The sequence below is a fragment of the Carassius auratus genome, unplaced genomic scaffold, assembly GCF_003368295.1.
Source record: "Carassius auratus strain Wakin unplaced genomic scaffold, ASM336829v1 scaf_tig00216070, whole genome shotgun sequence".
NCBI lineage: Eukaryota > Metazoa > Chordata > Actinopteri > Cypriniformes > Cyprinidae > Carassius > Carassius auratus.
In genome coordinates this window covers 207737-225107 of record NW_020528391.1, presented here as the reverse complement: position 1 = coordinate 225107, position 17371 = coordinate 207737, and the positions used below count along the sequence as shown (strand labels likewise).

At 35.6% G+C, this 17371-nt stretch overlaps 1 protein-coding gene across 1 annotated transcript in view; it reads left to right on the top strand.

Moving 5' to 3' along the window:
• Nucleotides 1-455: 455 nt before the first annotated feature.
• LOC113097021 (dedicator of cytokinesis protein 5-like) overlaps nucleotides 456-17371 on the top strand; it is a 54924-nt gene continuing 38008 nt past the window's right edge. Inside the window, exons 1-12 of the mRNA XM_026262254.1 lie at nucleotides 456-498; nucleotides 7253-7336; nucleotides 8536-8576; nucleotides 8696-8751; nucleotides 10377-10473; nucleotides 10645-10793; nucleotides 11005-11140; nucleotides 12133-12290; nucleotides 12536-12617; nucleotides 13145-13274; nucleotides 16093-16165; nucleotides 16345-16487. Coding sequence (XP_026118039.1) covers nucleotides 456-498; nucleotides 7253-7336; nucleotides 8536-8576; nucleotides 8696-8751; nucleotides 10377-10473; nucleotides 10645-10793; nucleotides 11005-11140; nucleotides 12133-12290; nucleotides 12536-12617; nucleotides 13145-13274; nucleotides 16093-16165; nucleotides 16345-16487 — 1192 coding nt within the window. The remainder of the gene's footprint in view (nucleotides 499-7252; nucleotides 7337-8535; nucleotides 8577-8695; nucleotides 8752-10376; nucleotides 10474-10644; nucleotides 10794-11004; nucleotides 11141-12132; nucleotides 12291-12535; nucleotides 12618-13144; nucleotides 13275-16092; nucleotides 16166-16344; nucleotides 16488-17371) is intronic.

Here is a 17371-nt window from a genome sequence, read left to right as displayed (position 1 = left end):
ATATATATATATATATATATATATATATGTATAAATATTTCTAGTGCTATCTATCTATCTATCTATCTATCTATTAAATGTTTGAATATTTGTAACTTTCCTCATAGCCCGTATTAGTTAAACTGAACTGTTGCACAATGCTAAAGATGTTATCTCCTTACGACTTTGAGTGGTTTAGTATTTTTAATATTTAAAAAGAGAAAAATAATGCACGAATAAAAATTTGGATTTCGAATGAATTAGATTTCACATGATCACAAACTTTACGGTCCACAAACTTTATGGTTCGTGTGTGAGTGAGTGCGCGCGAGCCCGATGGTGCGTCACACACGCGCGCAGCGAGCGGTTCTTTGCGTAACACCGGAACTGTGATGTGAGGACCGCTAAAGCCCCACTGCTCCACTACACTATTATTGTTCATATGATTAATTTCACTTCACTCAAGTTTTCCTGCCATGACGCGGTGGATTCCCACTAAAAGAGAGAAATATGGAGTGGGTGAGTGACTTTCAACGCGCTTTTGCTAGTTTTTGCTCACTCTGGAAAGTCGCGTTGGAGTTTGAGGAGAGTTTAGCCGCACCTTTACCTGAACACACTCATCACGCGCTTCTGATACCTGTATGGAGAGTTGTCTGTTATTATACATAAACTACTCAGATGCTTTAATACATCAGCAGGATATAGGTTTGTTGACATTGTGTAAGATAAGTTTGGATGGGTGTCTCATTGCACTTTTGGGTCACAAACAACATATTTGTTTTAGTATAGATTGTTTATAAGTACACAGTAGAGTGAATGTTGTTCCTGCAGGTTTGACAGGACTATACGATTATGATAAATACAGCAACAGTGATCACAGTCATAAACAGCATTTACCCTCCAATCACTTTAATCTGTGTTAATGAGCTCAGGTTAACAGACCCATAAAACCAAACTGAATCAACTCTTTTATTTCACACTGCTCAGTGGATGGGTTGTTTTGCAAATGTGCTTTATTATTGTTTGTGGCTTGATAAGGGCTTTTGGTTACTTACATTTGTGGCTAGCTGACATGCTATACTTTCATTTGCAACCATCCAATTTAAGTTGCATGCTTCAGTTGATTCACCCAAATAAATTCTCTGGACTATTATAGCTGTTGCCTGACGAATTAAATCCGCTTCACATGCACAAGATATCACACAAATAAATGCTCGGCTGGTCTCAAGTCATTTTCAAGTCCTTGTTTTCTACATGTTCCTTAAAAAAGAAAAAAACTTTGCTCTTGAAAAAATAAGTATAGAAACAAATTAGCAAATCTGACAGCTGACTCAGTCAGTGTATTTAAACTATATAAATTAATGTTTTAATTTTTAATGTCAATTGTTTGGACATACTTGATTAAATTTATGATTCACATAATAATAAAAGCCATACTATTCGAAACCTGACTGGCCTAGAATTTAGCATTATGATTCACTGTACATGTTAGATAACAGACTCAGAACACATTGCATTTGTTGACTTTGCCCTGAATTAATTTCTCACTCTGGCTGTTGCATATGTATTTATTCTGTTGCTCTGGTGTAGTACTGTACTTACTGTTCATGCCAAGAGCGGTCAGCTGGGCAGTTTAACGCACACAGGGACGATTGTTGTGTTGGAGTGTTCTTAAGGGATTTGTAATCTGTTGGTCAGACATCAAGCAGTCTGGTTCCTACTGGGCTGATTTTCCCACCCCTGAGAACTTTGACATATATTTAAGGACTTTAAATTAATGGTGCTTAAACTTCCCCTTTTTTTGTTGCATTGTATAAATTGTAATGATGCATTTCTGCACTTTTTTTTCTTCAATTTTTGTTTTTTTTGTTTGGCACACTATACTTTGCATTACATTACTTTGACATTAAATTTCATAAACTAGTTAAAGCTGATGCACAAGTGTTTTCTATTACAATGGCTGAGGGCAAATTTGACATGTTTCTCTCTTCTGACCAATGGTATCGACTGTATTCTTTGGTAAAAAAAACACTATTATGGATTTCTGTGTCGCTATGTCGCTGGTGCAGATGGGAGTATTATATTTCTTCTAGTTTCTGTTTACCACTATAGAAGTTCAGCAAATTATGATGACTTCCACTTCTGATAATATTTTTGATTCGTCTGAACTCTGATGACATACATTTGTGTCATTTTTGCACCATCGTTTCAACACTATTTCTCCATGTCATTGTAACCACAAGGCATTACACTGTGCGATCACACATCTTCTCTATGAAATGACAAGTTGCGGTGTACTAGAGCTTGGCCTGCCTGTCAGTGATGTCATAGATGAGCGTATACAAGGACCCGTCAGAATGAAGCTTGTTAGCCCACATCCCAGCATGCACCAGGCCTCAACACTATGACACCTCTAAGGCCCATTTGGCCAAGAATGACATGCTCAAATGGTGCCTATAGTGTGTGAACTGAATCATTGTCTGTGTTTCCTGAATGGTGGGAGTGTTTTTAAAGTGATAAAACATCTTAATATGGTATTTTTGTCTTAATGACACACTGAGCATTTTAAATGTAGCCAGGGGTGATGAAATTCTTTGTGTTTGACACTCCTTTGAGGTCTGGATGTGTTTGGGTGTGGACAGGAAGTTTCATGCACCTTTATTATAAATGATTAATCTGAGCGAACCAGTTTATGGGCTGATTTTAAGAGTTGGGGAGGTTATTAGAAATGGTAGCACTGATAGCACAATGTGTCAGATTGTAATGAGCTTGTTCTATGTAATTTAGCCACAGATTTAGCGGAAATGGAAAGTTGCTTCATACTTCTTTTCAGTCAAGAAGAAGCGGAGAGATTTATCAGTTGAGTGTGCTTGAGATCTTCAGTGCACTAGTGGAAGCATGTTGTGAAACGTAGCCTCAAGCTTTTCGGTTTATCTACAAGTCTTTATTTGAACTGAACAATGTGCATGCCTGAACAAGGCCTGAACCATTTTTCCTTAAGCTGAGTGTCAGAATGCTGTAGATAGTGTAGCATTGAAAAATCTCATTCTTTTTAGCTGTAGTTTATATTTTTTGTTGTGTAATGCATCAGCTAAAGGTTGTAGATTTAATGGGAAAACCCAACACACACACACACACACACACACACACACATATATATAGATGTATGTATGTACACTATGGTTCAAAAGTCTCTTCTGCTCACCGAGGCTGGATTTATTAGAGCAAAATTGAGCAAAAAAAACTGTTTTGATTGTGTTATAATTTAAGATGTAATAATTTATTCCTTTGATGCAAAGCATCAGTTTTCAGCATCATTATTCCAGGCTTCAGTGTCACATGATCCGTCAGAAATCATTTTAATATGCTGCTTTGGTGATCAAGAAACATTTCTTCTTATTATTATTTATCAGTGTTGAAAGCAGCTGTGCAGCTTCATGTTTTTGTGGAAACACAGCAAAGTAGTCAATTTCCGTGAAAAGGAAATGCTTTCTGGATTCTGAATGTCAAAGATTAGGAGGTTAAATTATGGAATTAGGATGTTAAGGATTGTTAAATCAATGCTGTAATGCTTAAGTGTTTTCAGGCATCAAAAAATTATATGAATTATTTTATTTACTCTAAAAAGGTTAATTGTTTGCTCTTTGTTGTAATCTACTGTTGTCATTTTTAGCTAGATGATTGCAAAATTAATCTGAAATCTAAAAATATATGGAAATTAATTATCCATAAACGTCCTATAAAAATAACCAATAGAGACCTGATATATTGCGTGGCCATCTTTGTAACTGCTGTTATTTCTATGGTCATTCACTTAATTGCATTATTATAAATGTCTTTACTGTTACTTTTGGGGGAGTGGCTTAGAGACAGTTAAAGGCGGGGTGAAATGCTCGTTTTCACTCAATATCCTGTTAATCTTGAGTACCTATAGAGTAGTACTGCATCCTTCATAACTCCAAAAAGTCTTTAGTTTTATTATATTTATAAGAGAAAGATAGTCTGTACCGATTTTTCCTGGAAAAACACAAGCGCCTGGAGGCGTGACGTGTGGGCGGAGCTAAAGAATCACGAGCGCAAGTAAGTAATGCAATTTTCATGTACATCTCAGCAGTAAAGACGCTCCTGTAATTAGGAGTATATCTCCAGCACGTGTGTACAGATCAGGGTTGCCAGGTTTTCACAACAAATCCTGCCCAGTTGCTTCTCAAAACTAGCCCAATCCCGCTTCCAGAAGGTTCCCGATAAAACATTGCTTCCCGGGGTTAAAATATACGTTTTTTAGCAGGGTTGCCTTGGTAAAATTTGCATTTTAGGGGCTAAATATCACGTTATTTATACTGGGGTCGCTTTGACCCGCGGACATGAAAAACAACCACAGACTTGGCAACACTGGTTGGCATTTACTACACCGAGCCGTAATTCACTGACAATCTACACAAAATCGATGTTAAAATCGCAGGCGATTCTTTGTCGATTTTGAAAGCGATTTTGTGTTAGTTGTCGGTAGACTAAGGCTCTGTGCAGTAACTGCCGCTCCACCTGAACCAGTGTTGCCAAGTCTGCGGTTGTTTTTCATGTCCGCGGTTTGAAGCAATCCCAAAACCAATAACGTGATATTTAGCCCCTAAAATGCAAATTTTACCAGGGAAACCCTTCCCAAAAATTTATATTTTAACCCCGGGAAGCACTTTTTATCGGGGAACCTTCTGGAAACGCGATTGGGCTAGTTTTGGACTAGTTTTAAGAAGCAACTGGGCAGGATTTGTTGTGAGAACCTGGCAACCCTGATCTGAACGCACGTGCTGGAGATAAACTTCTAATTACAGGAGCGTCTTTACTGATGAGAGGTGCATGAAAATCGCATTCGAGTTTTTGCACAGCCCTAAACTATGCATTGAAACTGTATATATTTGCTTAGCAGTTTTGGAAAATGACTAAGTTCCACTTTATGTCGTCTTTTTTTTTTTTTTAAGGTGTACATGTGGAAAGTGCAGTTTGATGACAACATCGCATGTTGTTTACTTGATGTGCTTACACGCCGATAGCTAAGTTAACAACACAGAGATATTTGAAGCAGTTTTACTCACCGCCTGCGGTTCCAACACACGATCGTGACCCTTTTTCGTTGGGACTGCATTATCCTTAAGAAATAAACGATGTGCAAATCCGGCGTCAAACTGGGCCTTGTTTGTAAAACAAGCATCTTGGAAATGTAGGGAACAAACACAAACACTTGCACAACTCCGTTGATGCTCTGTAAAAATAAACTCCATCCACTGGTCCCTTAATGCTGTTTTTTTTTTTTGGTAATCTGTGCAGGGTTGTCTTGCCCTGGCAACCAAAAAACACACTCCTTTTGTGATATTTCGCGACGCTCTCGCTCTGATCAGTGAACGTCTGTTGTGCTCTCAGTGCTCTGCTATACAGGAGCGCGCGCTCTTCCGGCAGACGTGCCCTCAGGACCCATATAAGGAAATTCTGCTCCATCTAACGTCACACAGACCCATACTCAAAAAAAACTTTCCGAAACTTGTGACAAACCGGAAGAGCTATTTTTGGAACAACGCACCCCCTAAAACGGCTCATTCACAAACACACCCCACATGTCTACGTCACTATGTGGAAATATTTGCGTAATGCCTTCCAAATGTTCACACAAAGAAAGAATGCATGGTTTCAGTAACCGCCTTTAGTGTTGAAGCAGCCATGTCAGAGAGATGCTGTGTGTATCTAGGCAAAAGCACTTTATTTGGCCTTCCGAATATAGATGCATTTAGGAATATTTGAGATTACCTACAACAGAACAGTAACACATTTTATGGATGACAGTCCATAGGAGAAGAGGTAATTCGGACATTGCTACAACAATGTTAATGTTTTGTTATTAGTTTAAGTATTTGCTATTGACTGTTCAAATGCGGAGTTTTGTGCATTGTGTGTGTGTGTTTGTGTGAGTGTGTGAGAGAGTGAGAGAGAGAGAGAGAGAGACAGGGTAGACACATTCCTAGATTGCGCCTTTATACAAATAAACACTTGTTTGTGTGTATTCAGCAGATGGAAAGCAGTGTGGAGGCAGATGCATGGCACAAGGAAATCTTGCACTCCCACTAAGTGTCCTTCAGCACTAAAGAGGGAGGGAAAACTCAGGCCTTCAGTCTTGTAGTGTAGACATGCATTCTCAGGTTCATCTGCAGGTTAACAGCCCAAAAATGTTGCTACTAGTAAGAGGAAAGCACTCGGCGCCTCTAAGTGTGTTCACATTCCATGAATCAGCACTTACACCGTGCCCAACATTTCAGATGCTGTTTGTGCAATCTAATATTGTTTGGTGAAACTGACTCTGATACGTGTATTAAGAGGTGTTTGGGAAGGCAAGCATTGCTATTACTTTAGCTGACCCTGAAGGAGGGAACCAAGCTAGATCTGTATTATATTAAACAGATTTGTTGTAAGCTTTTTTTACTTAGGCTGGCTGCATTGTTAATCAAAATAAAATCAAATTCATGGTACGGCTTAGAGCAATTTTCAAATAGCAAAGGCTGTCGTTTGAATAAATAAATGTATGCATCTGCTCTTGAGTTTGGGTTGCTTCAGTGTTCATTTAGCAATGCAACATGCTTCAGCAATCTTCCCATACTTGCAATGAGAAGCACTTATCAACAAGAGAAGCTTTAGAGGCTTCCTGTAGTAGCACCTAAACTTCCTACAGTTGTAAAATAAAAATGTTATTTTCTTAAAAACTTGATTTTTATTTTACAATAGAATAATGCAATATTTATATTATAACAATTATAGTTAGTTTAGTTTTATTTAGTATTTTTGATTTAGTATTATAAATATGTTTATATAATTAGTAGTTGTAATTTATGTCCATAGTCCATAGTGATATATACGACAATCCAAATTTTATCAGAAAAATTGCAATTTGACCCCCCCCCCCCCAAGTTCAAAACCACCCTAAACATCCTAGCAGCTACATAGCTATGCCACTGCATTGTGTGGTGGCTTTTTTTCCGGGGCAAAAAAAAAAAGTTTTTATTGTAATCTCATTTGGAGTTTGGCTTATTTTGAAGATCTGAGTCATACCGATAGATGTCAGACATGTCAAGTGGCTGTTTTCCTGCAGAACTTGAGACCTTTCCTCTCAAGAACTTGTTCAACAGTTGGTGCGCCGTCCTCTTTCACAGGACAGACAGCAGCCTTGTTGTTTTTATTTTTTGGTATCTCTTTGCTCTCTGCAGTGTGTGACACCCTTTTGTCTCAATTTTAGTTATCTATAACTATGAATCCAGAGGAGAGCCAGAGCTGAGTCTTCAGGTGGGGGACACGGTACACATACTTGAGACGTTTGAAGGTGAGTGTCGAGTTCCAGCGTGTCTTGACACGTCCTTCCACACTTTCTATAGCGTGTTCACACTTGCACTGAACACACAATCTGGGATATCCCAGAGTCCTGCGGAGATCTGCTGGAAAGAATGTTCTTCACATGTGGCCTGCATCATTCAAATTAAGCACCATATTTGCTAACATGATTTAAAAGACTCATATTTTACATTTTGTTAAAGTTTATTTTCCTCAAAGTCCAATTATAATGTTAAAAATGTTTTAGTTTTCCATTACCATTTTCTCACACTCATGTCATTGCAAATCTGTAAGGCTTTTTTCTTCTGTAGAAAACAAGATTTTTGGAAAAATGTGTCCAGTGGGCTCCAATGTTGTTTGTACAACAGTGTCCTTCGAAATATTCAGAGGAAAGCAATTAATACAGGTTTGCAACAGCTTGAGGGTCTAGTAACAATGACAGGTTTCATTTTTGAAAGCGCTAAATGCAAATGGTCATTTTTTGGGGTAGGCAAGATTTTTTTTGTATTTTTGTATTTTAATAGATTTAAAAAATACATTATTCCAGTCTTCAGTGTCACATGAACGATTCTGCAGAAATCACTCTAACATGCTGATTTGATGCTCAAGAAACATTTGTTATTATTAGCAATATTGCTTCATAATATTTTTCATAAGAAATGTTTTGTAACTTTTCACAGTAAATGTCTTTACTGTCTCTTTTAATCAATTTAATGAATAAAAGTGAAGCATAAACGCTATCATTCAAATCAAAACATTTTGTGATCCCTCAAACTATTCTTGGATGTAGGCAGAAACGCATGTAACTACATTGCATTTAAATATGTCCTGATGCATCTCTGACTAACCTGTCAATCAAGCATTGTGCTAAAACAAGGCTTTAAAAGAAAAAATACTGATCTCAAAATTTTAGCCGGTCTCCTCATGAACTGGTTAAATCTGTATTTTCTGGCAAAATTTATATCTGTTCTTTTTCAACAACACACAACATGTGCACAAACTAATTTCAGCATTCACTGTGAAATTTTTTTTGGTTTACAACTACTGTAGTTTCTCTAGTGCTTTTGCTAAGGATGAAAAACAACGTCTGACTTATTGTTATATATTCAATGTAGAAGAGCATCTGCCATGTGGCATCATTTGTCTTAAAGATCTGATCTTTTTTTCTCTCTCCTTCTCTGCTTCTCTCAGGGTGGTACCGAGGATACACACTACGACAGAAATCACAAAAGGTGTCGGGATAATTGTCATCCTACTGATAAACTGACAATCTAATCATTACCTGACATTCTGCAGCAGGCGCAATGAATTGCGTGGGTTCTCACAAATGCTTCTTTGTCTTATTTCAAAGGGCATTTTCCCTGCCAACTATATTCATTTGAAAGAAGCAAAAGTTGAGGGAACCGGGTAAGAGGCAGATCATATGTTAATTATGCTCTATAATTCGTTAATGGCAAATTGTCTATCATTTAATTAACTATGTGCTGTCAGAGGAGTCTACAGTGGCAGTTCTCTGCCATTGACTTTACTATTGTTTGTTCTTGTTTACCTTCAGAGACCTACTGTAGCACAATTGTAACACTTGTTCAAGGCTGTTAAGTAATGCAGAATTCTTAAATAGTGGTTAAAACGCTCTAAAATGTATCATAACAACATATTTGGCAAAGAAATATAGTCTGCATCTTCCAGCATGCCAAAGTCAAATTTAGCAGTCCTTTAAGTAAGTGTTGGACCTATATAATGATATATATATAGGTATACCATTATGGGTAACACTTTATAATAACTCCACACTATTAATCATTAATTAAGCATTAGTAAGCAGATAATTCATAATTTATAAAGCATTAATAGACAGTAATAATCAGTTTATAAATACAGATATAAATGCTTTATTCTTGATTTAAAAGCATATCTATAATGTGTAATTTCATACTTTATTCATGATCAATTTATCATTTCTCAATGAAGTATAGCATTATTTACAAACCAGTTATTTAGGAGTTGCCAGTGATTCATAAGATCACAAGAAATGTAGTAAATTCAGGTAGTTATAAAGCATTTAGTAGTGGTCAGTTAACTATTTATGTGAGCTCATCTAAAGTGAGGACTAGTTATGCCTTGTAAAGCATTTATAAAGGATATTTAAAGGCTCAGTTATCTTCTAAACAAAAAAACAGAAACAAACACAACACAGTGATACAGAACATAGAAATATTAACAGCCTTTAAATCTCATTTGTATAAGCTTTACAAGGCATAAATAGTCCTCACTTTAGATGAGCTCACAAAAATAGTTAACTAACAACTACATATGTTTTATAACTACCTGAATTAACCCTGAATTACAGTAGAAATACATGTTAATAAACCATTTATTAACACTGTAAGTAACTATTACTATATGTCTGAATAAAAAGATGTATGAATGCACATTTAAATAGTTTATTAATCATTTACTTACAATTTCTAAGGGATCTTATGAACCACTGACAACTCCTTAATAACTGGTGTGTAAATAATGCTATACTTAATTTAGAAATGATAAATTGATCATTAATAAAGTATGAAAAAACAATTATTAAATACATTATAGATATGCTTTTAAATAAGGTATAAAGCATTTATATCTGTATTTATACACTGCTAATAAATGTCTATTAATGCTTTATAAATGATGAATTAACTGTTTCCTAATGCTTAACTAATGATTAATAGCATGCAGTTATTATAAAGTATTACCATTGTATTGAGAATTCCAAAAAATAAAAAAATACTCGTACTTTGCCCCCCTAAATACCATGCTCTGCATTTTTTTGCAGATGTTTTTTCCAAACTATCTCCCAATTGAAAATTTTGGAAACAAACCTTGTCTTTCTTTATATATATATAACTATGGCTTCCTAAACACATTTTAAATAGAATTTACACCTATGCTTGGGTCTGTAATGGTTAAGGAACTGCGAATGACATCTTTATTTTTGAGAACCTGATTAAGTCATGTTTGTCTTCTACCCTTCTGTTAATGTACAGGAAACAAGAGACTGTTGTACCTACAGATGTGCCCTTGGTCCAGGAGCTGGGCACCACATTACGAGAATGGTCACAAATATGGCACAAGCTTTATGTGGTACGTGAACCCATCTGTGTCGCCTATGTGGTTTGTTTGTGTTCACCTCATTGTCCGTCTCAGCGCAACACAGAGCTTCCCACACTGTGTTTGTTCAACAAAGACAAATCCCATCGGTAGTGTTTTGTAAGCCGTGATATTGTTTTAATCACCTGTTCGTCTGCACACCAGAGCAACAAGACCACGCTGTTCCGGAGCGTTCAGCAGATGGCCTACAGCTTGATCGAGTACCGCTCACACTTTGTGTCTGGTACGCTTCCCAACGACGACCTTGTGGAGCTCAAGAAGAAAGTCACAGCGAAAATTGATTATGGGAACAGGTGCAGTTTGGCTTCCTGTACTTCCTCATGTTGTTTCACCAAACTATTAATTCTATGCGCCCGGATGTTTGGTATCATCAAGCATAAATTTTGAATTTACCCAATTTAAGCTGCTGAAATGTATTAAAACTGTATATAATTGATTCTAATAATATGGTAGGGATGTGTTAGTATTCTTGTGTTGTAGACTACGTCTTTGTCTGTTGCACAGGATTCTGGGTCTTGATTTAGTGGTGCGCGATGAAGCAGGAAACACATTAGACCCCGAACGCACGAGCACAGTCAGTCTCTTCAGGGCTCACGAGTCAGCATCACGCAGTATTGATGAGAAGATACAGGAGGAGAAGGTAAAACACTTGTTATATAATACATATACTGTGATACTAGAATTTGTTTTTTCTTTTTTGTTGCATGTTGAAAACTGGTTCCAGAATAGCACATGACAACTGTCAAATTGGCTTTGATGAGTAATTAAAATAGAATATAAATACATGGTTCAAATTGCTGTGTAAAAATGACAGGATTTGTTGACCGAATCAAAGTGATGCAAACAGTCTTCTAAAGAAAAAAAATAACTGATAGATTCTTTGTACGTAGTTGTGTTTAGAGAAGCTGCAAATTAAAACAGATAACAGTATTTTAAATAAAATTATCTGATATTGATGTGGTGTTAAACCTTGCTTTCTAAATAAAACACATTTTTTAAAAAAAATTTTTTACTTTCAATTTCCATCCTATTTTTTGTCCATCATAAACTAACAGTGAAAGAGAGATATTTTTTTTAGCATTTATTTACTTTTGTTAATGTTAGTTAATAAAAATGTTAACTGATATTAACAGAAGTAACTTTTTATCTTAATAATATATTATTAAGTGTTGCAGAAGTATTCACATTAACTAGTATAGAACATTATAATATATAGTATATAAACCCTGCTTTCTAAATATTAATTAATATTAATTTCAAAATATTATTTCGAGAAAATGTTTAACTTTTGGTTTGTTGGAAAATCGTCTGCATAAAAAGTGCAATTTATTTGTAGTTTTTTTTAAATCATATTCAATTTCCATCATAATTTTTAATGCAACACTCATAGACTTTCCTATTAAGTATCTTTAAATGTTAAATTTTTAAATGTTATTCAAAAATGCATTTGAAAGAAAGCAACTTGCATTGCATTTAAGGTGTAGATGTTATTAGTTCATGAATTCTCTGCGAATCGAACCCATGACCTTGGCATTGTTAGTTCCATGCTTTACTGTTTTAGCACTGATTTCAAAGGTGTTCTAAAACCTCAGTCAAACTGTCCACTACTTGTGCTTTTTTTTTTTCCTGTAGATGCGGCTTCAGAACCTGGAGAAGCGGCGTCAGACACTCTTCAGCGGCGTGCACACGTACAGCCTTCTAATAAATCTCAGAAACTTTGTATGCAACATCGGCGAGGACGCGGAACTCTTCATGTCATTATACGATCCTGACAAATCTGAGTTTATTAGGTGAGTCAGTCTCTTCATTTATTTATTTTTTCTTCTTTATGTTGTTTTCTAAAAAGCAGGAGGAGGAAAATGTAGAATACCCTATACATATGGATTCTTAACAAGAAGTGTTTGAAATATGTGAATGTTTATTTCTTTGAAAGCTGAGGTACATCAGTATACATCACAGCGAGTAGCTGGTGAGCTTGTGTCAGTTACAGTGGAGAGAAATGTTTTTTTTGACACATTTTGTCTTGTTCTATAAGTGAAAACTTTCTGGTACAGTGGGACAGCACAGGCATGCCGAAAGAGATCGAAAAACTCAACAACCTTCCTGCACTCTTCACGGTAACAAAGATCAAAAGAATACTTTTTCTCAGGTTTTTATAGTCCCATATACTACCAATCAACATTTAGGGATTTTTTTTATTATTTTTTTTAAAGAAGTCTCGTATGCTCTCCAAGGCTGTATTTATTCAATCAAAATGACATCTGAATTATTATTACAATTTAAAATAGCCCTTTTCTTTTTGAATATATTTAAAAAATGTAATTTATTCCTGTGATGCAAAGCTGAATTCAGTTCAATTTTCCAGTTTTCAGTGTCACATGATCTTCATCCAAAATAATTGAATAGCATTTTTTCAGAATTCTTTGATGAATAGTAAGTTCAAAAGATTATAAATGCCTTTACTTCACTTTTGATCAATTTAAAATGTCCTTGCTGAATAAATGTTTTTAAAAAAGGTTTTGACCCCAAACTTTCGAATCATAGATCTAAAATTGAGAAAAAAGCATTAGACGTTTTCTTTGTGCTAATGAAACAAGTTGAAGTGCTTCCTGCTGTTCTTCTTCTGTGGTGTCTCTGTGCTTAGGATCTGAGTAGCAGTGACCTCATCAGACAGCGTCTCTTCCTGGTGTGTCAGATCATCCGTGTGGGGTGCATGGAGCTGAAGGAGGGAAAGAAACACACAGGGGGACTGCGGAGGCCGTTTGGAGTAGCAGGTTCTAGACTTAATAATAGCTTCTTTATTGTTAATAGATGGTATATCTGTAGAAGGCCCAGAGGTTTCCTAGTTCTCCTCTTCATTAGAGATTTCATATTTGTCGTTTGTTTAGAAACTCCAACCAACCTTAAAGGTAAAGTAATTTTGTGCCACTAATTTAGTGTTGCAAAATTGCACAGAATTGTTTTCAGGCAAATTTTTTCCAAACGTCGTGTTTGCCATTAGTTTGACAGTTAGTTCTGGTTAAAGGGATAGTTCACTCTTAATAAATAATTGCTGAATATTTACTTACCCTCAGGCTGTCCAATGAGTTTGTTTCCTCATCTGAAACCATTCTGAGAAATTGCCATTACTTGCTCACCAATGGAGTAGTGAATGGGTGCCGTCAGAATGAGAGTGCAAATAGTTGATAAAAACATCACAATGATCCAAAAGTGGTGTCCAGTCCATCAGTTAACATCTTGTGGAGTGAAAAACTGCATGTTTGTAGGAAACAAATCCATCATTAGGGTGTTTTAACTTTAAACCGTTGCTTCTGGCCAAATCTATAATCCATAAGAACACTTCCTCCGGTAAAAAAGTCCATCCACTGTTGCTCTCTCACATCAAAATCCATTGACAAATTTGTTTAGGACTGTTTTGGATGGTTTTTGCTTGATCTGTGCATATTTCTCTCCTTATTCAAACTTGTTCATTGGCGAAAGTAATATTAGATAGAGGACACATATTTTATTTGTTTCAGCCGTTTGGACTCTGACGGCACCCATTCACTAATGAGGATCCATTGGTGAGCAAATTATAAAATGCTGAATTCTCCAAACCTGTTCTGATGAACTAACAAACATGGATGGCCTGAGAGTAAATTTTCAGGCAATTTTCATTTTTGGATAGACTATTCCTTGAAGTTCTTCCACCTCAACATAACTATTCAGGCAGGTTTTTACAGCTCAAATAGCACATATTTTGTTCTACTGATGAATGCATGTAATTGCTTAAAGAACAACACCACATATGTTTCTGCTTTTAAGCTGTTCAGATGTCTTGGCCGTTGGTCTTCAAGTCTAAGTACATTACTCCAGTGGTTTTTTTTTTCATCTGTTTTTTATGATCTTGAGGGATGATTTTGTGTTGACCAGAAGATGTGTGTGAGTGTGTGTGAACGCACATACTACTTCTCTAGTATTTTGATAACTGCACTTTAACTTTTGTTTCAGCACTGCCTCGCATTGTCAAATAACTGAGCAGAAGACATAAATATATTTATCCATATTGCCAATTTTGTGTTGAGAAGAATGATTTTTCCCCTCCAGTCAAGTGCACACAATGTTTCACATCTTATAGTGTTCTGTGGTGTTTTCTTTATTCATTTTAAAGCTTTCAGTCTTGCAAGTACCTGAAAGACCAAACTCTACTATTGTTATCTTTCCTTGTTGGTTGAACTCCAAAATGTCATATAAAATGATTATATTGATGTTTGTATCAATCCTACAGGTGCATTTGCTGAAAATAGTGCCTATTTTAGTTTCAAAACGATGTTGTGTCAAGTGCTTTGACCCTTTTTTGCTGCTGTACACAGCAACGTCAGGATGCCTGAATGCCTTCATTGTATTTTTCGAGATGAAAAAATCCATTTATACCATAATCTTCAGAGTCACATTGCATAATGTTCAGCCTGTGGTTTTCTTAAACCTGAGCACACCAGATTTACCTAGTTGTGAACATGTCTGTTCATTTTTCACGGTTGTAAGTATGGAGTTAGAGAATAAAAGACATTGCACTTAAAAGAATAGTTCACCTAAAAATAAAAATGAGCTCAGTCCATCCAAGATGTAGATGAGTTTATTTCATGATCAGAATAGATTTGGAGAAAGTTAGCATTACATCACTTGCTCATCAGTGAATCCTCTGCCTTCAGAATTTAAACTTTAAACTGTAGCTTCTTGCTTAAATTGTGGATAATCTATAATCTATAATAAAACTTCCTCCAGTGAAAATGTCCATCCTCTGTTGTCCTGTCACATTAAAATTAAACAGATACATCTGTTTGCAAAGGCTTTGGACTGTTTTTGCATGTGTTTTGTGTGTATTTTAAAGTGATTTTTTACTTTTTCACTGAAGAAAGTAATATTATGGATAAAGGATTCATATTTTAGCTGGATGTAGTTAAAAATAAAATATAATGATGGATTAATTTCACATCACAAGATGGTAATTGATTGACTGTAGTCATGTGGATTACTTGTGGATTATTGTGATGTTTTTATCAACTGTTTGGACTCTCATTCTGACGGCACCCATTCACTGCAGAGGATGCATTGGTGAGAAAGTGATGTAATGCTCAGTTTCTCCAAATCTGTTCAGATGAAGAAACATACTTCTTTACATCTTGGATTGGCTGATGGGGAGTACATTTTCATTTTTACTGATTTGTTCTATTAATTTCGAACAAAAGCAGTTATTGGCAGCAAGCGGTTTCAAAGAAAAGATGCTATTTTCTTCGATTTAGTAATAATAATGTTGAGTCTTTTCATTTGGTATACCAGCTTCCAAATCAAAAGCTGATATTGAGAGTCCTGTAGACTCTCATTAAATCTTTTATCAACATTGAAACACATTCTAAGAATTATAGGAAGACAAAATGAACAATTTGTGCCCCATCTTTTACCTTCGAATGCATCTGAAAACAAATACTTAGAAAATATGAGATATTTGCTCTCTCTCTCTAAGGAAATGTGAACGATATTGAATGTGATAATTAAATGTAATGTATCTGTGGTTCGGATCAGCACCAGACTCATGTTTCTTTGTGTCTACAGTCATGGATATCACTGATATTGCTCAAGGGAACATTGATGATGATGATAAGCAGTATTTCATCCCATGTCAACAGTGAGTGTGTCCTTCATGAGATTACAGCATCCTTCATTTGCCTGATTGTAGTTATCTTTTTTTATTTTTTATTTTCATGCATTGTTTATTTTGGGCAGATCATGCACTGTTACCCCTAGGCTGTATTTTGCTCTTTTTCTTCAGTTTTGTCCTTCTCCTCTTGGCCTCTCTTTTCCTAGGATTGCCATGGAAACGTACATCCGTCAGAGGCAGCTAATCATGTCTCCTCTCATCCCGTCTCGTGTCATTGGCGAGAATGAGCCTCTCGCTGCTGTCTTCAACAAGGTCATAGCAGCGCGAGAGTTTAACCACAAAGGACAGGGTAAATCCAGACCAATAGGCCAAAAAATTAATATTTGCTCTTGTATTTTTGTCTCTGGGGAGACATGTGAACTTGTGGAAGTTTTTTGGTTGTTGAATGCAAGTAAAACGTTTAGAAAGTTTGAGAGAATGAAAGCATGATCACTGATATAATCAAACTGATTTGAATAGAGACAGAATGAGGATGTTTTTAGCAGGGAATTGGATTATCACACAATTCTTTTCAAAATTCCCATTTCACACTGTAAAATTGGTAAGATTACTATAGCTGCCATTAATGATTATTACCAGCCTTACCATTTTAATAGTGCCTAAGTGCACAGTGCACTTTTTTTTGGTCACTTTTTGGCTCATTCATTTTCAAATTATTACTTTTATTTAAAAAAAAAAAAAAAAAAAAAACTAGAAAACCTAAATGCTAAATCAACCATAGTAATGCATTTTTTTTTGCATGAACATTGGTGCAGATGACTTCAAACTAAAATTGTACTTTTTGAATATTTTTTCCAGTGCTCCAATCACATGTAGAACATGTGAACATGTAAAAGACAATAATAGTTCTCTGTTTTAAAGTATTTTATGAATATTGTGTCAATATACCCAGCATACTTGTGTATGTCTCATTTTGTATGATTATATATTTCGTCTGCCTTAACATATATTAACATGTATATCAAAAAAATTATACAAATCTCGATTGCTTAGCCACTATTTATAATAATCCATCAATGTGAGAATGGTGCAATATCCAAACAAAAATAATCTGGGAGTTGGATTAGTTTTGCATGTGCTATAAAAGCTCACATTTAGTTAATATGTTTTATAATGAGTTTGCTTTATTGTATATTGAGTTGAAATGTAATGCATTGATTTTTCATTTTATTT